The sequence below is a fragment of the Lolium rigidum genome, chromosome 1, assembly GCF_022539505.1.
Source record: "Lolium rigidum isolate FL_2022 chromosome 1, APGP_CSIRO_Lrig_0.1, whole genome shotgun sequence".
In the NCBI taxonomy this organism is placed as follows: Eukaryota; Viridiplantae; Streptophyta; class Magnoliopsida; order Poales; family Poaceae; genus Lolium; species Lolium rigidum.
In genome coordinates this window covers 92,279,921-92,307,677 of record NC_061508.1, presented here as the reverse complement: position 1 = coordinate 92,307,677, position 27,757 = coordinate 92,279,921, and the positions used below count along the sequence as shown (strand labels likewise).

Genomic DNA, 27,757 nt, shown 5'->3' with positions numbered 1-27,757 from the left:
ACAAGTTGCATGTCGAACGAGGAGCAAGTCTCATGAACGCGGTCATGTAAAGTTAGCCCGAGCCGCTTCATCCCACTATGCCACAAAGATGCAAAGTACTCAAACTAAAGACAACAAGAGCATCAACGCCCACAAAACCATTGTGTTCTACTCGTGCAACCATCTATGCATAGACACGGCTCTGATACCACTGTAGGATAACGTTGCATAGAAAACAAAAAATTTCCTACCGCGAACACGAAATCCAAGCCAAGATGCAATCTAGAAGACAGTAGCAACGAGGGGATTATCGAGTCTCACCCTTGAAGAGATTCCCAAGCCTACAAGATGAGGCTCTTGTTGCTGCGGTAGACGTTCACTTGCCGCTTGCAAAAGCGCGTAGAAGATCTTGATCACCGGCGCCACGAACGGGCAGCACCTCCGTACTCGGTCACACGTTCGGTTGTTGATGAAGACGACGTCCACCTCCCCGTTCCAGCGGGCAGCGGAAGTAGTAGCTCCTCTTGAATCCGGCAGCACGACGGCGTGGTGTCGGTGTCGATGGAAATCTCCGGCGGAGCTTCGCTAAGCATATGCGGGAGAAGTAGTGGAGGAGGGGTGCTAGGGTTTGGGGAGAGGGGGTGCCTTGGGCGCCGGCCACAAAGGGGGGCAGCCAAGGTTGGAGGCAAGAGTGGCCGGCCACCCTCCCCTTGTCCCTCATTATATAGGTGGAATCCCCAAGAGTTGTAGTCCAAGTCTTCGAATAAGACCCCAACAACAAAACCTCCCAAAAGTGGGAAACCTACTCAAGGGGGGAGTCCTACTCAAGGTCGGACTCCCACCTTTCCTTGAGGTGGGGATGGCCGGCCACCAAGGTGGAGTCCACCTTGGACTCCTCCCCTTTAGGGTTTGGCCGGCCATGCTAGTGGAGTCCCTCCGGGACTCCACCTTCCATAGTGCCATTTTTCCGGACTTTTCTAGAACCTTCTAGAACCTGCCATAAATGCACCGGATCATTTCCAAACTTGGAATATGACTTCCTATATATGAATCTTATTCTCCGGACCATTCCGGAACTCCTCGTGATGTCCGTGATCTTATCCGGGACTCCGAACAAATATTCGAACTCCATTCCATATTCAAGTTCTACCATTTCAACATCCAACTTTAAGTGTGTCACCCTACGGTTCGCGAACTATGCGGACATGGTTGAGTACTCACTCCGACCAATAACCAATAGCGGGATCCGGAGATCCATAATGGCTCCCACATATTCAACGATGACTTTAGTGATCGAATGAACCATTCACATATATAACCAATTCCCTTTGTCACGCGATATTTTACTTGTCCGAGGTTTGATCATCGGTATCACTCTATACCTTGTTCAACCTCGTCTCTCGACAAATACTCTTCACTCGTACCGTGGTATGTGGTCTCTTATGAACTTATTCATATGCTTGCAAGACATTAGACGACATTCCACCGAGAGGGCCCAGAGTATATCTATCCGTCATCAGGATGGACAAATCCCACTGTTGATCCATATGCCTCAACTCATACTTTCCGGATACTTAATCCCACCTTTATAACCACCCATTTACGCAGTGGCGTTTGATGTAATCAAAGTACCTTTCCGGTATAAGTGATTTACATGATCTCATGGTCATAAGGACTAGGTAACTATGTATCGAAAGCTTATAGCAAATAACTTAATGACGATATCTTATGCTACGCTTAATTGGGTGTGTCCATTACATCATTCATATAATGATATAACCTTGTTATTAATAACATCCAATGTTCATGATCACGAAACCATGATCATCTATTAATCAACAAGCTAGTTATACAAGAGGCTTACTAGGGACTCCTTGTTTGTTCACATAACACACATGTATCAATGTTTCGGTTAATACAATTATAGCATGGTATGTAAGCATTATCATAAACACAAAGATATATAATAACCATTTATTATTGCCTCTTGGGCATATCTCCAACAGAGGTTCATGGTAGGAATATTTATTTGTTAAAGACATGGAAAAGATAAGTGAAGAATGGTTTCTCCATTTATTGTTACTCGATTTCCATCTAAATAGTTGTTCATATGTTATGGTAAAGATTACCCTGCTATGATCTTTCATAAGATCAAGCAATTGATTATTGATTAAAGTGTTGTTGTGTTGGTTTTAATTCCATTTGATCTAACCCCTTAGACCAAATCATCTCTACCCAAAACAAGGTTTTAACAAAGTCACATTGAGGTTTATTGCACTGGACTTGATGAGCTACTTCAATTCCACCAAGGTCAAGTGAAACTTCGAGTCATCGTGACTGTTTTACTTTAAAGCGCGAAAATTCCCCGGATTTTCTATGCATGAATGCAATGCACACATCTGTTTTCTATATTTTTGTAACCCCATTTCCTGGGATATTACAGTGATTTAAAGTGGACAGCCTTCCACCTATACAATCCGGACATCACCTCCTTGAGGGAATTATTTATGTCACCTAGATCCTGACAGGGCACTCTACGTGACCATGCTTTCTCTACTACCGCCGATAGGGAAGGCTCCCGTCCCCAAGCCACTTCGTAGCGACGTATCAACCTATCAATCGACAATTTTGAGCCCGCTCCACTGATAAAAGGAGAGGAGTATGATCCGACCTGGACGAGGAGATGTGTCTTAGTCTATAATCTGAAAAATATGCAGACCAAGCTGGGGTAGCCACAGCTCTGTCCAACCGGACCTGTACATTCGGTCTCCTTTCTGTTTATTGTCCCAAGTCCAAGGAGTACCCACAAAACCAATATCATAGAGATCACAGAAGGACAAAGTCTCTCTGAAATCCCTCATCATACTTTCAAAATGTCTTGTACGTGAGAAGTGCTCTTCTTGCCACATTGCCTCATTAAAATCCCCTAACATTAACCAGGGTTCATATGAACTATTTTTTACTGATCTAATGGTAGTCCAGAACTGATGCCGATCACTTGCTTTTGATTCGCCACAAACAAAGATGCACCGCCACATACGATCATAAGGGCCACCACTGATGTGCACATCAATATGTCGCTTACTAAAAGAAAGCAGATCAACAGTAATCCCTTCCTACCAATATAGCGCTATACCGCCTCCTCTGCCATCACCAGATACTTGAAAACAGCCATTCATACCAATACGAAAGCGGAGATTTTGAACTCAATCGTCACTTTGTCTAGTTTCACACGGGAACACCAAGCAGGGTTTATAGGACTGCACAAGGCAGTCCAGCTCTCGAACTGTCGCAGGATGCCCTAACCCACGACAGTTCCAGCCTAGAAGACACATTAGGCCCGACGGTCATCCTCGAGGGATGCCGCCGATGATGCCAGATTTTCAAATTCAGTATCCTGATTGTGCACTTTCTTTGCCTTCTTCAAATCTTTTGTTTTCACATACGGTGGGGTGAGAGGGGGTGTAGGGGCCTCGCCTTCTCTAGGGTCAGCCTCCATACTATTGTCACCACTCTCCTCGGTCAGATTCATATCCAATTGCTTTCTAGCTCCAGGATCGCTCTCACTTCCCTCTACCACATGGGTATTATGAGCACCAGTTTTGATTGGGCTTGTGGCAGAGTCTTGCAGATCTTCCATAGTATCTAAATCAGCATCTCCTGAAGACCGCTTTTTTTGGCCAGCATTGTGTGCCTCAGCTCTACCAACAAAACCTCCACGTAAAGGAGCCCGAGGAGCAAAACGGCGAGGTGCCGGTGTAGGCTGGCTTGCTCTTCGGACAGCTAGCATCCACGAACCATACTACAATTGTTGTTCAGTCCAAACACCGTCACCACATTCCTCGTGATCATGCCCCAGAAGACCACACCGCTTGCAGAAAAAAGGAATTTTCTCATACTTCACCGCTAACCTTCTCTTCCCTTCAGGCATTGTTAATGACACAAACCTCATAAGGGGCCTAGAGATATCGATTCTCACATAGTTTCCATCATAGAACAATTTTGAGGTCATCTGTACCTCCTTAACTTTGCCAACACGCCGAGCAAGATCATCCACTACTTCTTTCTTACGGTATAATTCTGGTATGCCATGAATTTGTGCCCAGACATAGACGCCATCATCAAAGACAAATTTCTCCAGGTCACTTAAGCCATCGTAATCTTTGATAAGCACTCCCCCTCCTCGAAAGGTCCAGGGCCCTGGTGAACCACTTTCTTCCAGTCACCCAAGCAAAACATCTGGAAGATGAATAAGTTTTCACCAACCTCTCTACAGATCGGATCACGGGACAGATTCCATACAACTTTCATCTTCTCCACCAGGGCATCCGTACTGAAGGTGCGGGATGTGTGAACCTCGCCAATCGCAAGCCACCTGGCTGCTTGCTGATATACTTTTGCTTCATCCACCCCGATCATGACATCATCGAGTTCTTCTTCGTTCAGTTCTAGATGGCTGAACATGTCATCCAGATCCGCATCCTTCCCTCTACTAGATGACGCAGAGGCACCCGATGCAGCGAGACACGGCCTCCTCCACCATCGGCAGTGTCACGGGATTTGTTCTTGCTTCCTCGTCTTCCTTTGTGTCCATGATCACCAACCTCGCCAAAACCCTAGAGATGCGTCCAGAACGCAGTCGCCACAGGTAGACCAGCGAAGAGTCACAGAGAAAAGATCGGGCGAGCGAAACCGAGGGCGAGGGGGAACAAAAGGCGGAAGGGGGGAGCCGGAGTCCGGGCCGATCTCACGGTGGCGAAGGAATCGCCCCCGGAGCAGGAAACCCTGAACGTGAGGGTACGTCTCACCTAAGATACATCTTCCTTTGTCCACTCACATGATTGTGTTGCCTATTGCCACTGCTACGGTTGAGAGGTGTTTTTCGGCCATGAAATTGGTGAAAACTTTTTTGCGCAATCGTCTCAATGATGATAGCTTGAGTCATGATATTATTTGTTATGTGGAGAAAGAAGAAATGAAGAAGATCACCAATGATCAAGTGGTGAAGTATTTTATGTCTTTGAAGAGTCCATTGTACTAAAGAAGTAAAAAAGGTAATGTGAACATTTTAGTTACTTGAGTACTGTAATTTGTGTAATTCTACTATCTCCCATTTTAAAATTAAGTCTGCTTCGTTTCTTGTAGGTTCTTGAGCATTGCGTAGTGTCGTTTGATCATCTACTTTGGCATTTCGAAATGTAATGAATATTTAAGTAATTTTGTCTTTTATTTCATCATTATTGTGCGCACTTTTATTTATTTATACAGTATACCAAATTATCTTTTGTTACAAGCTACCAACCATACTTATATATAGTAGATTGTTGCTAAAAAAATCTGCTATGCTATACTAAGTAGTGCGTCACTCGAGCTCCAGCTCCGCCCCTGCTTCGGCAGAAACCGTCGATGCTTCGATAGGAGCCATCAGTGCATCGGCAGAAGCCATCGACGCATCAACAGAAGACATCGACACATCGACGGGAGTTATCAATGCTCAGACAAGCCCTCCTCCTACTTAAGATGAGAGGCGGCAACACACCTATCTTTAGAATAATATACTCTTTTATTCATTAAGGATTTTTAGCCATAGCAGTTTAGCGTACTCTTCGATTACAACTTATTAATAAAGTTCAAGTTCATCTATGCAAGTTTTATTCTATAGGGCGCACCCCAATTTATTTGGGGTTCCTGACAAATCTTCGAGTCCTTTTGTTCGTTTGGTATCCGTTGTCTCGTGCTAACTTGCAGGATACCGTCAACCCTAAGCCCCTCATGGTGGGAATCTCCGAGGAGCCCCCTCGTCAACACCCCACTGCGATGGTGGCCAAGCAAATCAGCACACAGTGACCCTTGCAAGGCTGAGCTCTTCCACAAGCTTGATGCCGCTTGTGAAGCCCGAAGACTTGACCTCAAGCCTTAGAGTCACCTCCTGAAGAAGATGCATGACATAAATTGGTTTCAATATGTTCCTTGAATTCTTCATGTAGGATCCCTCAAACACATCTCATAGCAAATGAAGGAGTGTCTCCAATAGTTCTATTCTTCTTGACAAACATAGCCTAGTATACAATCCACTTGTTTTAGGGGCGTATCTTCTCTTGCTCTTCTTTCTTTTAGGCTTGGTGAATTGTGTTTGCCTTTCTTTCGATTTTGGCCGATTTGTTGTAAACATTTGCACCATGTTAATTAATGCCCTTATTCTATTACAAAAATTTATAAAGGGACTCATATTTCTACATGTGTTTGACAACATATTTTTCATGTTATGCCCTTAAGCTATTCACAGATCTGCTATTTTGGAGGGACTAGCGAGCCAACTTCCATGCAAATATCGAAGCTTTGCTAGTTTCTTCACCAACTACGCAAAAGTGTAACTAGGAGGCTTGTCAAGATTTTCCTCTATTCACAACTTTTATTGAGCTAGCATGCTGCCGATATGTCAATTTTACCGTGATGATGATAGTGCCAAACCAAAACTCTACTTAACAAAATGTTCTTGATTGTTTCAACATGCAACTTTAGGCAAAGAATAGTGATCACATTTTTATCTACCAGTGCGGGATGACGACGTCAACCATATCAGTAACAAAAATAGGAGGTTCCTCTTACTCACTAGTTCTCGGTAAAAGATCGATGATAACCATGTGGTTAACTATGTTCCCATATATGTTTATGGTCCTATTACTAATCCTCATATTAAACTTGCTTTGGAACATCTCTTTTTTCAAGTAAGGCACATACATTTTTAAGGGTTAGGGCTCACCATAGTCTCGAAGACATCCCTTACCACTCAAGGAACTTAGACTTTTTTCAGAGTTGTGTAGGTGAGGTCTAACAACATACATAAGATGAGACATGTCCGTTTCAATTATACTTTTTGCAACATTGTCATGGCCTTAGTCGAAGGACCTATGTCCATAAGGGCATGCATAATGGTAGAGAAGGCACGCCTTCTCTTAGCCCTCTGCGTCATCTAGAGAAGACAATAACTATAAGGTCTACAATGAATTATCTCTTATTGGTATCCCTTGCAACTAATGAGAACCAATTAAATTTTAGTAGGAAATTATATATGTTACTAAGGAAAAAATGTGGTACAATGGAGCAAATCGTGTTCTCTTATTTTCTAATGTAATGTATCATCCTTTAGCTAAGGAAATGCAACCTTCTCTTAATTTCTTTATTCTCTCTCCTCCAACTATGCAAATATCTTATGTGGTAATTCTAAGGGAAGATTGACATCACCCCATTGTACACACCCTAAGGCCCTTTGAACCTTGTAGAAGTTGCAACAAAAATTATACAAAAGGCATATCCTAGTGAGTTGATCTAATTTTTGAATTAGGCACCTCTAAAAATTTGATTTGTGACATCTATCACATGCATGAGTCATGCGATCTTATTTCCCCCCTCTATACATCTAAATATTTGATTTCTAACATATTTAGAATATCTCATTATAATAAACCATATATATACACATATATATCTTCATGTTTTTATGGAGATATGTACCATTCATAGGATATTGCCATTTTTCACACATAAATGCATCCAACTATGACATGAGGTTGGTATGATATGGATCATATATACCCATGGTATCTAATTAATGTTTGCTCGTTTTAGGTACGGACTCATCCATTATTGATTATGTGTTCATTCAGGGAAACCTTCTTTGTTACCTTATATTTTTGGTGTGTAATCATTTGTCATATAGCTCGTGGATTTCTTATTGTTTATATTGCTCTATCTATTTAATGATTGAGATCGAAGCAAATCTTATATAAAACCACATGAAAGTGGAAACTTTTCAATACCAATACCGATTAGATATAAACATTAAATGATAGATATCTAGAAATATATTTCCTTATTGATTGACCCACATCTAAATTATACACCTTTATTCTTGGATTTGACCATAAGTTGGCACACGATCATTTTGTCAAATTAAATGTTAATATATACTACCATTTGATTTTGGTATTTTGTATTTTTCTCTTAATGTCATTTATCAACTTCAATTATCTCTGCTCACGACTCGATTTGAGACCGTTATAGCCGAAGCACCATCTTTTTTTCCAAGTTAGAACCAACATTAGCAAGATGTTCAAAACTGGTCACCTGGCCTATAGGCCCAGCCCACTTACTTCTTGGTCAGCCCACACGTCATGTTAGTAGAATATGTTTTTCCTACTTCGCGCCATGGTTTTCGGTTATATCGTCAACCTAGATTGCTTTATGTGATCTCAAAGTTATTTTTCAGGCGTGTTTAAACCGGTCTTATCATTACTATGAAAATTCTCGCAAGTTCAATTGTGTTTCTTTCTCCATTTGCCAGCCACCATCTTTCTAATTAGACTATTTTTTTTCTAGATTACGAAGTAATGACGTCATGACACCGTTATCTTATCATATTTTACTTTCGAGATGAATTTTTTTGTAGAGAACTTATCTGTAATTGTTTCCTTCCAAATATATGAAACTCATTATCACCCACATCTTATACGCGTTTTGCTCATTATAAAAGAAATGGGAGCCTAGCTTGATTGCCTTGTGCTTCTAAAACCCACTTTCTCTCATCTCCCATTGTGAGTCCATCCTTCCATCTACTTGGCAGCGGCCTACGCGTAATATGGCCTTTGGTTCAGACCCGAACCCCACCACCCCCGTCTCCAACACGCGGAGAGAAGAAAGGGAGGGCCACCACCACCACTCCTCCACCACCCCTACTTCGCTTACCGCCTTCGCCAACCCCGAGGCGGAGTGGGACGACGCCGACGCCACCGACGAGGAGGAGTGGGCCGCCGCGTCGGCCGCCGCCGCCGCCGAGTTGGAGGACGAGGCAAAGTGGGAGGACGCCGCCCCCGCCGAGTCGGAGGCCGACGTCCCCGCCGCCGGGTCGGAGGACGACGCTGGGGGCGAGGCGGACACGGGAGAGCCCGACTCCCCGCCCCGATGGTGGCCAAGCACCTCGGCGCGCCGCGACCCCCGCAAGACCGAGCTCTTCCGCAGGCTCGACGCCGCCTGCGAAGACCGCCGCCTCCAGGAGGCTCGACACCGCAAATCTCCACCGCCACCGACGGGTGCTGGAGACCCCGACGAGCCTATTTGGCCACCGAAAAGCCCCCATTGGAGGCGCTTCAGGTATACCTCTTCGCCCGCCACCCCGTCTCTCCCCCTCTTGTTTAGACAACGGCCCTGCTTATATGAATGTATGGTTAGACGGATTCTTCACAAATGTGTGATTAGCAAGATTCAAAGATCAATCGTGTTTCTTTCTTTTTGCCAAGAATGGTCTTTAGGGAAAAACAGTGATGTAGCAGTTCTTGATGGAGATTTTACATATAAAATATATCTGGTGCTTCTACCGGAAAGGGGAAAAAAATGTGTAAATCTTTTATCCCGTCCGAACTTAGTTATGATTTTGGAGAACTATGTTAGGTAGCCTAATGCTTTTGAGGACCATGATTCTTGTTTATAATGTAAGTGTGATTTGGTTTTATTAGCACAGAGACATTAGGGCTGTTTGTAGAGTAGATCCATCTGCTGTTACAGTTGGTACATTCGATTTACTACTGCTACATTATGCTATGCTCCTAGTGCTGATGACATCTCGGTCGGTATCTAGCATAGGATTCTGGAGAATTGTGTTAGCCAAGCTGTTTAAATATATGTTTGCGAGTTATGTTGGTGAACTGGATTGTTGATGCCCTAGGTAGAGGTCTTACGTTCGTCCTTTCCCGCTGTTAATTGAATATTGGAATCTAACCAATGGATATCAGAACTTTACGCCATCTCTAGTTACGTAAGTTGTTCAATGTTAATGTCATACCATACTACCATAGTGAATGCCAATGATATCTTGATGTCTATTCAGGGAATGGAAGATTTACTATAATTAGGATTTTTCAGGTCACTCTCTTTGCATGTTTATGCTGTTAACTCACTTTTACATTTATTTACGTTTCCGCATCTTTTGTTTTTTCTATCAAGCATTTTCATGTTCCCAGTGTGAAACTTTTGCCATCAACTCCAACAGGGAATTAAGTGCTACGAAGTCCAGCCCTGCTAATCCTTTGCTCAACCCTGACGAGAATTCATTATCTCTTCCACCATCAAACAAGAGCAAGGAGTGTGAAACTTTTGCCATCACCTCCAACAGGGAACTAAGTGCTACGAAGTCCAGCCCCGCTAATCCTGTGCTCAACCCTGATGAGAATTCATTATCTCTTCCACCATCAAACAAGAGCAAGGAGATGTTATATGACAAGGTCGTGGACCAAGGGGATGACACTGCATCATCTCAAATTGTTCCTTATGAGAATGCCCATGAAGAAAAGCCTCTGCCTGTTCCGTCTAAAAAAATAAAACCCTCCATTGATACATATGCTGTGCAATGTGGCAACTGCTGGAAATGGAGACTTATTCCTACCAAAAAAAAATATGATGAAATTCGGGAGAAATGTAGTCAGGTTCGTTTTCTTTGCAAACATGCCCATGAGTGGAAGCCTGGAGTCTCATGTGATGATCCGGCAGATATATCTCAAGATGATGGGTTCTGGGTGATTGATAGACCATGCATCGCTCAGACCCCTCTTGGGTGGGAAAGGAAAATATCTATAAGAAGAGAAGGGGGCAGCAGATTCGCTGACGTGTGAGTAATACTTTTTTTTGCCTAGTATCATAGCTAATTTGTTACACAGCTTTACGTAGTTACTTGTTTCTGTGATAATGATGTTCCAGTTGTTTTCTTATGCCACTGGGTCTTAGCTCTTTAGATCTCAAATGCATACTTGCTCTTAGTTTTCTAGTATAACCATTGGGCTGAATACCACCGATTTAAGCTCCTACTACTTATAGGGGTGGAAATAGTTTATAATTTAGTATACACCATTTCTCACTCATGATATTCACTTGCTGTAGAAGAATCTTCAATGTAGGCAAATCATCACCCAGCTTAATATTGTTGACATGCTCATTTATGTTTAGTGATGTTATTCTGTACATATTTGGTCGATGGTTGATCAGTCATTCCTGTGGTCTGCTACACAAGTAACACAACTGTATATAATGTACCTGCTATTCTGTGTACATATTGTATGACTGCTTGGTAACATTCTATATACATGCTTTCAGGTACTATTCTCCTCCTAAAGGCCCAGCATTAAGATCATTCAAGAACTTGAAAAGGTATGCCAACATCTTTTGGTCAACTTCCCTTCAAAATCTTCAGTTTCTTAAGCATATTAATGCCCATACACAGTTTTACATTCGTCTAGCATGCCGATAGTTGCATTTGAATGGTATCCACTAAGCTACAATTAATCTGATAATTGTTACAAAGTGTTATCATTATACTTTCACTACTTCAATTGCTCAATTATACGAAGCACACATGCAGCATTTAGGTTTAACTTTTTTGGTGCCTAGTTTCATGAATCTGGTCTGTTCTTACAACTGAACATTTGAAATAACACAGTATGCATGCATAAACCGTGTGAAATTTTCCATGTGGTTCACTTCAATCTGTGTAGATGTTTATCTGATTTTCAAATGTTATACTTTGATAGTTATCTTCAAGACAACCCAGATTGTACTATCGATTTACAAAAATCTAAGAAATGGTTCAAGGTACCTGAATGTCTCCAGGGCTACCTGAAAAGGTGCCGCAGTCAGTCAAAGCCTCTTGAACCAAACGAAGGTATTTTATGCACACTATTAACACACTTTACTGGCATGGCATGATAAATGGATTAATAGTTGGAGGTGCACCTCTCTTCTGGTTGAAGAATGACCACTATTGCTTGAAATGTGTATCAATGAACAATTGTTTCCAAATTGCCATGTTGACTGAGAATGCATTACCATTTAATGTACTCCCACCGTCCCAAAAATAGCTGCTCAAGTTTGTCTAGATACAGTTGTACCTAGACATATTTTTAGTGTATAGATACATCAGTATCTAGAAGACGTTGAGCAACTTATTTTGGGACAGAGGGAGTACTTGTAATATTGTCTGCTTAACGGAGCTATTAAAATGGTAGAACAGGTGGTGAGCTGGCTTGTGCAGGGTAGTAGTGCGTGCATATATGCAAAGTTCACATGTGCCACTCATATTTTATACTATCATAGCCACTCTAGATATCATCAATTGGATCTTACTTCATTGTTTTTTAAATTTCTTTAAATTGGATGGCACACCTGATAACAGTGTAGACCGATGGATATTTTCTCCTAGACATGAATATAAACAGTATTGCAATTCTGTTAATGCGGGCTGCATACAGTGAAAACACGAGCCGGACAACTGTGGAACTTGTACCCTGCTGATTATGGACCACATCCTAGATTAAGTTCTTGCAACTGGCTAGTGATTTAGGTATATTGTAGCAGCTACTAGGATAGCCTACCCCAACTTGTTTGGGAGTAAAGGCTTTATTGTTGTTGTTTGTTTGTAGCAGCTACTAGGATCACTGTGCCTTGGTGGTTGGTGATGGCTGCTGATTTCATCTACCATTATAGTTATAATGTTATATACTACTATAACCCTTGCGCAGCAGAGGACGTTCTGATGTGATTAGCTTATTGGTATTTGTATGTCTTCTCTTTCAACTGAGATTGTTTTATGGCATTGATCATCTGTTTACTCTTTGTATTTCCGCAACCATCTTATATTGCTTGCATGCTTTGTTTTTTTATCTGAAAACGTGTCCTTTTGTTTCCAGTGCTACCTCTATCTTCTGCGCCTCCAATTCATGAGGATCTCGCGCCCAACTGTGTGCTGGCCCTGTATGACGAAGGCCAATACTGTATGTGACATGCCAGCCAGTGCAGAGTGTCAGGCCGCTCCCCAGTGCGATAGCATGTTCCTGTATGTGATATACCTTAGCTTGCTCCCCTAGTTTACACCATAGCTGCCTCCTGCTTAGATGGAATTGAGAAAGTTTTTGGGAAATTGACATCTCAACAGACTGATGTCGCGGAAAGTTAATAAAAGTTCAAAACTGCCACCTTGGTTATACCTCATTGTGTTGTGTGTGAGATGTGCATGTCCTTAAGTGCACAATTTCCAGTATAAGCTACCATCAATTTCGTTGAAGCCAACGAAAAATCGGGTAGAGCATGGATACCAGAAGTTTCTGTAGGTAAAAATTGATGGGATACAATAATATCAGCTTGTTGTGACAATCGAGTTACATATATAGTCCTAGTTAACTGATTTTTTTGGATTGCTAGAATTATACACAGGATTGAAAGGTTAAGTTTGCAAGAGAAATGGACAGATATGGCGCTTTGTTGACATTCAGCGGAAACATAAAATGAGAATTGACCTTATGTTGAGATTCTTGTAGGATAAAAGACAGAGCAATATGCAACCCAACTATACGATAATAGTTTTCATGTAAAAGCTACCATCATTTTCCTTAAGAGCATAAAATATTGGGGTAGGGTATGGCTAAGAAAAGTTTTTGTAGGTAAAAAAAATTAGATGGGCTACAAGCTTACCAGAAAGCTGCAGATAGCTCAAGTTAGGGATTTTTTTTTGGATTGCTGGAAGTATTCGCAGGACTGGAATGTTGTTAAAGTTTGCAGGAGAAAGAGAGGGCATGCATAGACATTTCAAAGGAAAAAATAAATGAGGATTAATTTGTAGAAAGCATTGATAATTGTAATTGTTGTTGTATTGATTGGATGCTCGTGGGCAGGAGGGCAGGAGGCCTAAGCCAAAGACTTGCAATATAAGATGATTCCTAGTCCTATTGGGATATGGTGTTTTGGCTCATAGGTCTAGATGCACCTATTATGAAATATGTATTTTAAATTTGTTTTAAAATATTTTAAAATTTTGAAATAAAGTCCTGAGTACGCATCCTCACATTCTATGTTAGCTCACAAAAGTTTGGCAGGAAAAATATTCTATGTTAGCTCACAAAAGATTGGAATGAGAAATGGGTGGCTTTTCAAGTTAAGGGCAAATGGACCTCTTTACAAGTCCAAGATCAGTCTATTGACTGCACTATGATTCAATTTCATCTCTTGCAAGACCCATCCGAGACCAACGGTGTGACTCTTGAAGCAGTTGAACAAATATTGGCCCAATTCTCCAATGATTTTTTAGCACTTTTTTTACTTCTTCTTTAAAATAGAGATCACTTTTCGGTATGTAGAACACCCCAAACATATAGGGGACTATTTCTATCCATGCGGCCGCCGCATACGGACCTAAACGGACACTCTTACGTGTCTGTTTGCACCTTGCCGCCGGAGATGGCCTAAGGTAGTGCTCAAGCCCTAGAGACCCATAATATAAATATATGCCTATTATTTTTCTTCTAATTATATTAGGATCACTATTGCCGAAAAGTTATTTTGGATCCTACACACAAGTGATCTCATCATATTAAAAAAATATTAATATGTTTAAAATATTATGTAACAATGGCGGCTTAGTAGAACAAATATATTTTGGATCCTGCACACAAGCGATACTGATGATTTCCCGATTAAAATAGGCCTACACTAGGGGTTAGCTTTGAGCCCTTATCTATTTAATTTGGTGATGGATGAAGTCACAAGAGATATACAAGGAGATATCCCATGGTGTACGCTCTTTGCGGATGATGTAGCCCTAATCGATGATAGTCGAACGGGGCAATAAGAAGTTAGAACTATGGAGACAAACCTTGGAATCAAAAGGTTTTAGACTTAGTAGAACTAAAACGGAGTACATGATATGTGGTTTTAGTATTACTAGGTACGACGAGGAGCTAGGAGGTTAGCCTGGATGGGCAGGTGTTGCCTTAGAAGGACACATTTCGATACTTGGGGTCAATTCTGCACAAGGATGGGGATATCGATGAAGATATGAACCACCAGATCAAAGCCGAATGGATGAAGTGGCGCCAAACTTCTGGTATTCTTTGTGATAAGAGAGTGCCACAAAAGCTAAAAGGCAAGTTCTATAGGATGGCGGTTCGACCCGCAATGTTGTATGGCGCTGAGTGTTGGCCGACTAAAAGGCGGCATGTTCAACAGTTAGGTGTGGCGGAGATGCGCATGTTGAGATGGATGTGTGGCCACACGAGAAAGGACCGAGTTTGGAATGATGATATATGAGATAGAGTTGGGGTAGCACCGACTGCAGAGAAGTTTGTCCAACATCGTCTAAGATGGTTTTGACATATTCAGCGCATGCCTCCAGAAGCTCCAGTGCATAGTGGACAGCTAAAGCCTGCGGATAATATCAACAGAGGACGGGTAGACAAAACTTGACATGTGAGGAGTCCGTAAAGGGAGATCTGAAGGACTGGAGTATCACCAAAGAACTAGCCATGAAAAGAGCCGCGTGAAAGCTTGCTATCCATGTACCAAAACCATGAGTTGGTTACGAGATTTTATGGATTTCACCTCTAGTCTACCCCAACTTGTTTGAAAATAAAGACTTTGTTGTTGTTGTTGTTGTTGTAAAATATATCATGTAACAAAATTCTAAAAATAGCTGATGATATATCCCACTAACGTACAAAACCTCAATTGCAAAATGTTTTGCTTCACACTTTGTTATTTTTGTGTAGTCCAAAATACACATTTTTTTCAGTTGAAAGTTTACACGTGTGTAAGATAAAATACTGGCCACGTCTGAAACTTAGAAATACTCCCTCCGTCCCAATTTAATTAACTTGGGGAGGGGAAAAGGTTTCAGAAAAGCAATATTACATTTTAGTCCTAACTAATTGAAAATATTGATAGCGCACTCCTAGTTTGTCCAGATCCACCTCGCCGGGGCCCACCGCCATCCGCTCCGCCAACGGGTAGAACGGCACCAGCGCCTTGGCCAGCGCCGCCCGCAGCCTCTCCGGCGCGAAGAACGGCTCCTCCCCATCATCTCCATCTCCGTCGCCGCCGACGGAGGGCGGGGGCGCGGGGTAGTGTAGACGAGGGGCGTGTGCGTCTTGGGCACGGCGAGGTCGAGGTTGGAGAGCCACAGCGCGTGCCGCGGCGTCGGCTCGCTCGGCGGCACCAGCGTTTCCTCCACCACCTCCACCTTCATCTCGATCTCTCCCCTCTCTCTCTGTCGCCGTGCGTTGTTTGCTTGTGTGCTGGGTTCACGAATGCGGACGATTGTGCGGGTAGTGGATGGGGAGTTGGGGACGGGTGTGAGTCGGGTCAATCGGCGGGGACGGGCGGGTAGCGGGCAGAAAATGGTAGGGGGTTTTGCGCAAAATTACAGGCAAGTTAATTAAATCGGAACGGAGGGAGTACAAATTTTAATTACTTTTTAGAAAAGGATCCGACCATGTTGCACCAAATCTCTGTCCACTGTTGCTCACATGTTTAGACAAGTCCTGCGTAGAAGGTAAAGACCATTCTCTCGCTCCCAAACCTTGAGTCTTCTTCTTCGCAAAACAAAAAAACCTTGAGTCTTCTCCCCTAGTGGACTCCGCGATTCAGGACTCAACTACAGTACAAGGCAGCGGCCAACCCGCAAGATGACATTTGCCCCAGACCCCACCACCGAGCCCGTGAGCCCCCGCCACCACCGCTCTGCCCACCCCTCCGACTCCCACCCTCCTCCGCTTACCGCCTTCACGTCCGTAGGCGCCAGCCCCGAGCCGGAGTGGGAGGACGATGACCCGGGGGCTGAGTCGGTGGACCACGTCGCCGCCGCCGCTGATTCGGAGGACGAGGCGGAGTGGGCCGCCGCGGACGCCGCCGCTGCCGCCGAGTTGGAGGACGAGGCGAAATGGGAGGACGTCGCCGCCGCTGAGTCGGAGGACGACGCGGACACGGGAGAGCCCGACTCCCCACTCCCATTGTTGCCAAGCAGCTCGGCCCTCCCTAGGGTCGAAGCCGCCTGCGAAGCCCGCCGCCTCCAGGACCAGGAGGATCGCCTCCTCAAGCGTCCACCGCCGCCGGCGCGCGGGGGCTGCGGACCCCGATGAGCCTCTCTGGCCACGGAAAAGCCGCCACTGGAGGCGCTTCAGGTATACCTCTTCGCCCGCCACCTCGGCTCTCCCCCTCTTGCTGGTTTGGTTTGATTAGCATGTTGGGTCCGTTTGAAGAGTAGGGCTGTCTACGATGCAATTGGTACATTCGATTTACTGTTGCTAATTTGCTATTACCTCCGTTCCGAAATGCAGTATATATGTTTTGCGTTTTGGAAAGCTAATTTAGCCTTCCAAAACATAATATATTTCGAAATGGAGGTACTAGTACATTGCTATGTTTCTAATGCTGATGAATCCTAGGTTAGTATCTAGCCTCTAGCCAAGGGTTTTGGTGCTCAAGCTGTTAAATGTACAGTTGCGAGTTATGTCGGTGAATCGGATTGTCGAAGTATACTGACGAAGTGTTACGTTTCACCTCTCTGTTGCTAATAGAATATTGGAATGTATCCTAGGGATCTCAGAACTTTATGTTAGCTCTAGTTATGTAAGCTGTTCAATGTTCTAGATTTATGTCATACCATAGTGAACCTGATTTGTGGAGGTTTGTACGGTTCTAATGGTTACGCTATCTTGATTCTTGATGTCTATCCAGGGAAATGGAAGATTTACTAGTATAGTTAGGCTTTCAGCTCACCCTCTTTGCATGATTTTGGTGTTCACTCGCTTGTACATTTATTTACGTTTACACATCTTTTGTTTTGCTATCAAGCATTTTCCCGTTCCCAGTGTGAAACTTTTGCCATCAACTCCAACAGGGAACTAAGTGCTACGGAGTCCAGACTGGATAATCCTGTACTCAACCCTGATGAGAATTCATTATCTTTTCCACCATCAAACAAGAGCAAGGAGATCTTATCTGACAAGGTTGCAGACCAAGGGGATGCCACTACACACTCCTCTAAAAGTACATCACTTCAAATTGTTCCTTATGACAGTGGCCATGAAGAAAACGCCCTACCTATTCCGCCTAAAAAAATAAAATACTCTATTGATACATATGCTGTACAATGTGGTAAGTGCTTGAAATGGAGACTCATTCCCACCAAAATAAAATATGATGAAATTCGGGACAAAAGTAGACATGTTCCTTTTCTTTGCGAACATGTCCATGGGTGGAAGCCTGGAGTCTCATGCGATGATCCAGCGGATATATCACAAGATGATGGGTTCTGGGCGATTGATAGACCATGCATCTATCAGACCCCTCTTGGGTGGGAAAGGACAATATCTATAAGAAGTGAAGGTTGCAGCACATTCGCTGACGTGTGAGTAATACTTTTTTTGCCTAGTATTGTAGTTATTATTCTGAGAAAATGATGTTCCAGTTGTTTTCTTATGCCGCTGGGTCTTGGCTCTTTAGATCTCAGCTAGCCAGATGCATACTTTCTCTGTTTTCTAGTATAACTACTATGCTGAATACCAGTGATTTAAGTCCTGCTGCTTATAGGGGTGTAAATAATTTGTACTTTAATATACACCATTTCTGCTTGCAGTAGAACATCTTCAATGCTGTTAAACTGTCATCCAGCTTAATATTGTTGACATGCTCATTTATGTTTTAGTGGTGTTATGCTGTACATATTTGGTCGATGGTTGATTAACCATTCCTGTGGTCTGCTATGCACCTTTCGATCTATAATATACCTGCTATTCTGTGTACGTGATGTATGACTGCTTGTTAACATTATATATACATGCTTTCAGGTACTATTTTCCTCCTTCAGGCAAAAAATTAAGATCAAAGACCGACGTCCAAAAGTATGCCAACAATCTTTTGGTCAACTTCCCTTCAAGATCTCCACTTTCTGAAGCATATTTAATGCTCAGTTTTACATTCATCTAGCACGTCGATAGCTGCATCTGAATTCTATCCACTAAGCAATAATTAATCTCATAATCCTCACAAAGTGTTATCATTGTACTTTCACTAGCTCAATTGCTCCATTATACGAAGCACACAGGCTTGGGTTTAACTTTTTTCTGTGCCCAGTTTAATGAATCTGGTCTTTCCTTACTACTGAACATTTGAAATAACATAGTATGCAGGCATAAACCATGTGAAATTTTCCATGTGGTTACACTTCAATCTGTCTACAGTTTATCTAATTTGCAAATGTTATACTTTACAGTTATCTTCGAGACAATCCAGGCTGTGCTGTCGGTTTAGACAAATCTCAGTTTTCGTTCAAGATACCTATGCGTCTCCAGGATTACGTAAGAAGGTGCCGCCGTCAGTCAAAGCGCCGTCGTCAGTCAAAGCCTCTTGAACCAAACGAAGGTATGTTATGCAAAAATTTAACACACTTACTTTACTTCCTTGATAAATGAGGAGCATCTCTCTTCTGGTTGAGAAATTACCACTATTGCTTGAATTGTGAATTTGTATCAGTGAACAATTGTTCCAAATTGCCATGTCGACTGAGAATGTACTACTTAGTTAATGTACTTGTAATATTGTCTACTTAATGGAGCTATTGAAGTGGTAGAACAGGTGGTGAGCTGGTGTGTGCAGGGTAGTAGGGCGTGCATGTATGGAAAGTTCACACCTGCCACTCATACTTTATATGATCATAACCGGTTTTATACCATCGATTGGATTTTACTTCACTTCTTTTAAAGTTCTGTGAATTGGATGGCACCAGGCACACACCTATAACACAGTGTAGAACATTGCACGGTAATGGATTATATTGTCATATACATGAATATAAACAGTACAATTCAGTTAATGCATGCTGCCTACAGTAAGAAAGCACGAGCCAGACAGGCGTGGAACTTGTAGCCCTGTTGATTGTGGTACCACATCCTAGATTAAGTTCTTGCAACTAGCTAGTGATTTAGGGATCTTGCAGCAGCTACTAAGATCACTGTGTGGAGTTCCTTGGTGGCTGGTGATGACTGCTGATTTCATCTACCAGTATACTTATATACTATGACCCTTGCGCATCAAAGGACATTCTGATATGATTAGCTTATTTGTATTTATGCGTCAAGTGAGATTGTTTATGGCATTGATTCTCTGTTTACTCTTTGTATTTGCGCAACCATCTCATGATTCTAGTATGATTTTTTAATCGCCCCTTCTTTTTTCCAGTGCTACCTCTATCTTGTGCGCCTCCGATTCATGAGGATCTTGCGCCCAACCGCGTGCTAGCCCTGTATGATGAAGGCCAATACTGCATGTGACATGCTAGCCAATGCATAGTGGCGGCCGCTCTCTAGCACGATATCATATTCCTGTTTGTACTATACCTTAGTAATAGCTACCTCCCCTAGCTTATACCGTAGTTGCCTCCTGCTTAGACGGAATTGAGAAAGTTTTTGGGACATTGACATCTCAACAGACTGATGTCGTGGAAAGTTATTAAAAGTTTAAACTGCCACCTTGGTTACACCTCATTGTGTTGGATTGTGTGTGTGATGTGCATGTCTTTAAGTGCATAATTTCCGGTATACGCTACCAGCATTTTCGTTGAGACCAACGGAAAATAAGGCAGAGCATGAATACCAGAAGTTTCTGTAGGCAAAAATTGATGGGCTACAAGTTTATCAGCTTGTCGTGACAATAGAGCAACAGATAGTCCTAGTTAAGGGGTTTTTTTTGGATTGCTGGAATTATACACAGGATTGAAACGTTAATTTTGCAGGAGAAATGAACTGAGAGAGAATGTGTTGACATTCATTGGAAACATAAAATGAGGATTGACCTTATGTTGAGATTCTTTTAGTATTAAAGACAGAAATATGCAACCCAATCATATGATTGTAGGTTCCTGTCTAAGCTTATCATCATTTTCGCTGATACCAGCGAATATTGGGGTTGGGCATGGAGTACAAAAGTTCTGTGGGCAAAAATTGATGGACTACAAGTTCACTAGCATGTGGTGACAAAAAGTTACAGATAGCTCTAGCCATCACGAACAACCAAACGGTGTGTTTTCATTTTTCAACGGTCCACGCCCTTGACCGTCTATGGAATGTGACTTCGACATGTGTGGCCCCCCATATGGGTGGGACCCATGCTTACATGTAGGACCCACACGTACAGCTGGGATAATAATCTGAACAGTTTTTTTTTTTTTTTTGAGGAAGTAAACTAAAGGGTTGAGGGTTTGAAAATTGGGAACTGGAACTACCTGCCGCCTTAAAATGTGCCCTTCCCCCTGATCGAAGAGCATCGGCCATTACTCTCTTTTTTTGTCCCTCGAAAATGGCTTGCAACGACTCTCAGACTAGCAGCCAGTCTTCGCGGAGCCCGTTATCGGAGTCAGCGAGGCCGCTGGTTTCATCGGACGCGGCCGTGCACTCACCCTTTACGATGTAAGAGTGCCGCAAGGAGGCAAGGGAGGAGGAGAATGCCAACAAGGAGGAGGAGGAGGATGCCAACAAGGAGGAGGATAATACCAAAAAGGAGGAGGAGGAGGTCGGCGATGCAGAGCATAATAAGAATCGTCCAATGCAGAACTATGTCTACAAGCCCGAGCCCGAGGTCGTCGACAACGCCAAGAATGACGATGACTCCTCCTCGGACAGTGACGATTGCAACAATTCCATCAACTCCCAGTGCTCTGGAGTCATACCATCCCCGCATGAAGTAGAGAAGTAGAAGTAGTAGTTATAGTCTATGTAATTTATGGCTTAAAGTTGTTGTTCCAAGTTGTTTAATTAATTTTGTAAGTTGCAGTTTACATAAATTTGGGATCTAATCTTCCACCGGAGAGGGATGCCTGGATGGGATGGTGGGTGTCATCTCTCACAGCGGGGAAACATAGGATAGGAAGGGACAGGGAAGTCAGAACTCGGAAGACACCACCCGAGTCACTCATTGTATACGATTTGTTTTTATTTGGTCAATAGTTCTAAGGAGTCATGCCGAGGTGCACATTTTAAACCTAAAGTTGCACTTCTTTTTATAATTTTAAATTGACAAATATTTTCTGTCAAATTGCGCATATGTGAATTTCAATTAGATGTCACATTGACATATAATTTATGTAATTCAAATGACTTAATAAACCTTTAAAAGAAGATGAAGAACTCCATATCATCTACTTAGAAATAAGTATTTATATATTAGGTAACTGAGAAATAAATACATAATCTCAAAAGGGTATTCAACAACAACCTTCAACCTCACCCATCCACATCGACCATGTACAAGTAAACTTTGTTTACCGACATTGATTACCCAAAAATGTCGGTCTTTTACCTAACAAAAATTTCAAAACAAATTTGTAACATCTTGATGACATGAGAAATATCATTTTATCCTAAAATGCACGCAAAAGGGCAAAGTTTCATTTGTGGTTTCTGATATTTTCAGAATATTTAATCTATCAAGTGTTTAACATGTAAATTTAAATCCTGAGTTTTTGTAGACCGTTAACAAAATTACCTAACCCGAATAGATGTAGAACTTCGTACACTTGCCGGCTAAGGCTTGTACATTTGTTGCCATATAGCAACTTATAGCAAGACATAGGGGGACCTGAACCTGAGTAAACTTATGTACAGTCCTGCACCGTCATCATCGCCGCCTTACGCCCTCTCTCTATCTCTCTCTCCTCATCGTAATCACCCCGATGGTTACCCTGGTGACAATGCAATTACATTCGACGCCCACGGTGGGGCCTAAGCCGCCGCGATTCACGATCTAGGCGGGATCATGTGGAGGCATCAGCTAGCGACACCGTCGCTCTCGGCCGGGTCATGCGCAGCAACGACAATATCCCTTACGTCCCTGATGATATGATGTGGATGCCGGCTTCCTGCAAGCCGCAACCTCATCAGCTTCACCATCGTCCCGTTTGGCGGGATTCACATCTTCATCGGTTTCACCAACTCAGAATTAATAGACATGGATCAATATTAGTTACATCATCTGTTTAAACTGAAAAATAAACAAATATTGGCGCTGCTTTCTTGGACATCTCATCTGAAGAAAAAGAGAACAAATATATACTACAGTACGTTTACTAATTAAGGTTGCCACATAGCATCATTGTATTCATAAGTTTCTCTGCCCAGTGTACATCTCATCAATTATTGAGTTCTTCCTACCAATGAGGAATACGAAAAACAACTAGGAAGAGAGCAAAGAAAACTAGTACTACCACAAGAGAATATATGAACTACAATAGGGCATCCTCGATCATCGGCGGGCTGCAAGCTCGGCGCCAGCAATGGGCTTCGTGTTCCCACACCTTCTTTGCCTTCTCCTCCTTGTAGTGCTCCATTGGGATCCTTTTCCCTGTCCTTATCATCGGCTTCATCGCCTTGTTAGAACTGTCCGGGCATGGGGCGTCGACGGTGGAGTCTGGTGGTACGGCCATCTGATTCTTCGCGGGATCCAGCGAGTATCTGCTGCGCACCTCAACATCCTTCCCACTTACGGATCGTCGCCGGCAATCATCGTCACAGTATTACTCTTCTCGGGTGCAGCCACCTTCCTCGTGGCGACAGCGGCCTTCACGGTCGCGGGCAGAAACTTCGGCGCCTGCGATGCGGCGCCGTGTTCCCTCGTTTTCTTCTTCTTCGTTTCCTCCTTCTCGTGCTCGGCGATGAGCCGCTCCAGTACGTCCTTCGGGATGCCTTTCCCAATCCCTATCTTCGCCTTCTTGCAGCAATCGCGCTCCGACTGCTCCGACTGCAGCGGCCTCTTGGAAGATCCCGGCCGCGCAACGTCCACGCCGGAGTCTGGTGGTGGCCGTGGAAAACGGCGGGCGGCGCGGACGTCAAACGCTGCCACTCGTGCCGTACGGATCGGGAAGGGGCCGGCGGCAGGGTACTCGACGAGGTAGGAGTAGGTTCCGGGGCACGCGGAGACGACCTTGGCGCGCACGTAGATCACCACCTCCCTGTCGCCGAAGATCCGCGGTAGCCTGCGGCGCACCTCGACGTACTCCCCGCGCACGAAATGCTGATTCCGGCGCGCGGCCTCCACGGCGGGCGCGAGAGACCACTTCGGGACCTTCACCGTCAAGCGGCACGGGGCGATGCTGGTCCTCTTGGCGGCCATCATCGATCTTCAAGGTGTTGCTCTTCTTGGGTGCGGCCACAGCGACGTCGGCCTTCACGGGCGCGGCGGCAGCGGCAACCGGCAGGTGCGATGCCCTAGATCGGTGCCGCAGCTCGATCTCCCGCGTTTCTTCTACAAGTCGGATAGAGATTGTGGGAAGAGACAGTGCAAGCGGGTCGAGCCTGCATCTCCACAGCACGTATAAATCGGTGGAGCAATTCTTCGAGTCCGGGGCAGAGCAGGATTTGGCGGTAAGGTCGAACTCGGTTTCGCGATTCGGCGACCGAGGCCGGCTTGCTCTCCAAATGGGTTTCCGCGTTTCCAGAGAGGCTGGGCCATGCGGTCGGCAGGTCTGTTTTTAGATTTTCCGCATTAGATATTCTTTGTTTCTTTAAGTGCCTCTGCTGAAAAAGTCGGCTGCCGTACGTGCCTACATCCAACCCCGGCTGAGAAGATACATGGCTTCGATCGACATGGTGTTCGCCTGAGTAGGTCTGCAAAAAGAATGGCCAGGAAACTCAATTTGTTAGGTCATTGCACGCACGAAAGTTCCCGTGCTCGATATTGATCCATGAAATGCTCTTGATAGTATTAGTTAAATGCTCGTGTGTTGTCATGGAATTTTAAAATACTTTCCTAACCGTAAATATTTAAATATGATGTCTACGTCTACTCTTACTAATGTAGAGAATACGGAAAAAGACACTTTTTAATCAATATTTCAACACCATCAAGCGGAGGAAAAGATCATTCAAATTTGGTTGCTCAAACTACACATTAAGTTGTCATCCCTTCTCCTTTCTCTACCATCCAGAGGAGGGAAAGATCATGCTACTGGAGGATATGCTCTAGCAATCAATTACTACAGAACATTAGTTATATTTTCTTCTGTTACGAAAAAATGTTTAGGCTATGTTTGCGCACAAAGTACTTAAAAAACTGAAGTATTTGGAAAATGCAGTATTTAGCATGTAGGCACAAGATACCACAGTTTGGCACACCGACGCATAACTACGCGGCAACCAGCATAATTTTCGCCTGGCGTGTAGGCTCCACATGTATTGAACTTCAGCCCGCCTTCTACAGGTGAACTCCACTTCTCCTGACCATTGTCATTGTTTTTCTCCTTACTAAGAGCATCTCCACCGGTAGCTCCCAAATAGGCGTCAGCAGGAGCGCCGGCACCTCCGTTTGGGGCGCCGGCAGTGCATCCTCCATTTGGGGAGGCTGCTCCCACACCGACGCCTCCCAAACGGCGGCCTCCAATTTTTTTTTACAATATTTTGAAACAACATATCAATCACATTTTACTCGTACAATCACACAAATAGATTTAAATTATTCATACAATCAATCAAATAAATAGTACTTCAATTATTCATACAACCCAACAAACAAATATTACTTAAATTATTCATAGAGGCAAACAAATAGAAATAAAATCATGGATTGTTGGCTGCTCCTCTCCTCACCCAGAAATGCGCAACTAGATCCGCCTTCAGCTGTGCATGGACACCTGCATCTCGAATTTCATTGTGCATATGAAGAAAAGCAGCCAATTCTTGGGGTACATGCTCTACCTTAGCTAGTGGCCCTTGATAATCAAATGGATGATCATCCTGCACAGGTGCGTCGCGCTCGCTCTCAATGATCATGTTATGGATGATCACACAGGCGTTCATCACCTCCCACATCTGTGCCTCGGACAAAGTGAGAGCAGGGTACCTGACAATGGCGAAACACTGCTGAAGCACTCTAAAAGCACGCTCAACATCCTTGTGTGCTGCTTCCTGGCATGTTGCAAAATAGGCTTCCATCTCATTCGATTGAGAGGGAATTATCTTCACAAATGTAGCATACGTCGGGTAGATACCATCAGCTAGATAGTACCCCTTGTTGTATGCGTGACCGTTTACCTCAAAGTTCACGGCAGGAGCTTGTCCCTCAGCTAGCCTGGCAAACACCGGAGAGCGTTGCAGCACGTTGAAATCATTGTTTGCTCCTGCCATGCCAAAAAATGCATGCCAAATCCAGAACACATGGTCTGCCACAACCTCAAGAATGACACTGCACTCACTAGTATGCCCCTTGTAGATACCCTGCCAAGCAAAAGGGCAATTCTTCCAGCCCTAATGCATACAGTCAATGCTTCCGAGCATCCCATGAAACCCTCTTGTTGCATTCTTCTGCTGGATCCGAGTTGTATCATCTTCTCTTGGTGCTCTCAAATAGTCTTTACCAAACACCGCTATGATGGCTCAGCAAAACCTGTAGAGAGTCTCTATACATATCGACTCTGTCATCTGTAGTTAGTCATTGGTTGTATCTGGAGAAGCTCCGTATGCAAGACAGTGCATTGCAGCAGTGCACTTCTGAACTGAGGTGAAGCCCCACAAACCTGTGCAATCTTGCTTGGCCATGAACCTGTGCAAGCCTGAGCGTTCTGCTCCTCCGTGAACAGCTGCACCATCATCTCGCCGTCGTTGTTCATCGCGGCAATCGGACGAACACCTTGCTGGCGGGGCGATACTATCGCGGTGGCGGCGAGCTCTGTTCCGGGCAAAACAGCGGCCGCCGATCGAGGGGGTGGCGGCTGTGTCGATGGACGGCGGTTCCTAGACAGTCGGCGGTGTCTACTGCAAGCAGGGGCGCGGCGGCGACAGCGACGGTGGCGATCTAGAGGGGTGGGAGTCGGATCGGGCGTGTGTAGGAGGGGAAAATCGGTGTGTCTGGCTGCCAGGTGGAGCCCACGCTCGTTTTCAGATGTGCCGCGAGGTGCCAGCGCGCCCGATTTGCGCCCTTGTCGAAGGGGCCAGCACGGGGTTGCCGGTGATTCTATTGGGCTCGAAAATTAGCCGGCGCCGTTTGGGACGCACCGGTGCGAGCCCATTTTTGCTGCCGGTCCCCAAAAAGCTATCGGGGGCGCCGATGGAGATGCTCTGAAATGCTCCAAGCACTCGTCAGTTTGACCAATAGATCGACGAACAATTTCAGCAGCAGTGACCAGTAGTTCTCTCCTCCCTTAGCTTATTGGCGATTTACACAAAAATAACCCTTTTCTGTATAGCACAGACTGACATCTCGGGCAAACTATTTCACTCATCCAACCCTTTTGTGTGGCGCCCCTCCCATGGGCGCCACACCTGACTGTGTGGCGCCCGTGCGGCCGGCGCCACACTCCCATCCGACGTGGCGCACTCGACGCTGAGGTGTGCTCGAAACTGACGTGGCAGGATGTGTGGCGCCGCCCACATCGGCGCCACACTTTGAAAGTGTGGCGTCCGTGGCAAGGGCGCCACACATCCACTTATGTGTGGCCGCGCGAGCCCGCTCCAGCTCGACCCAGCCATTCCATTCTCTGTTTCTTCCTCCCTAAACTCCAAGGCGGACGGCTCTCTCCCCCCCCCTCAAATCCGTTGAATTTCGTCAGATCTATCCGTGGAGATCGTTCCCAACCCATTCCTTGAGGTAATCTCCTCTGTTCCCCTTCTTTTCATCCATTGATTTTGTGTATTTAGTTGAATCTACATGTGAAACCCTAGATGTGGATTTGGTTGATTTGAGGGTGGATGTGGATTTGGTTGGATGTTAGGGTTGTTGAAGTAGGAGAAATGGTAGTGTGCTAGTTTGTATGGGTAGATTACGATGATTATGGTAACTAATGAACACATCTGTGTATGTGTTGTTCCCATTATGCTAGGGGGATGGAAAGAATTGTTCATATTCATCATGTGGACAAGGATGCTTTCTTGAAGGGAAACATAGAGCCGGACCCGGAAGAGGTTGACTTGGTGTTTAACCTTAG

General features: G+C 44.3%; 1 protein-coding gene across 1 annotated transcript; it reads left to right on the top strand.

Moving 5' to 3' along the window:
* The first annotated feature begins 8,617 nt into the window (after positions 1–8,617).
* On the top strand, positions 8,618–13,011 carry LOC124649014. The gene is made up of 5 exons (XM_047188698.1): positions 8,618–9,129; positions 10,025–10,639; positions 11,122–11,175; positions 11,556–11,686; positions 12,711–13,011. Exons 1-5 carry the CDS (start codon positions 8,618–8,620, stop codon positions 12,800–12,802), a joined length of 1,404 nt encoding a protein of 467 aa, XP_047044654.1. The 3' UTR covers positions 12,803–13,011.
* The last annotated feature ends 14,746 nt before the right edge of the window (positions 13,012–27,757 follow it).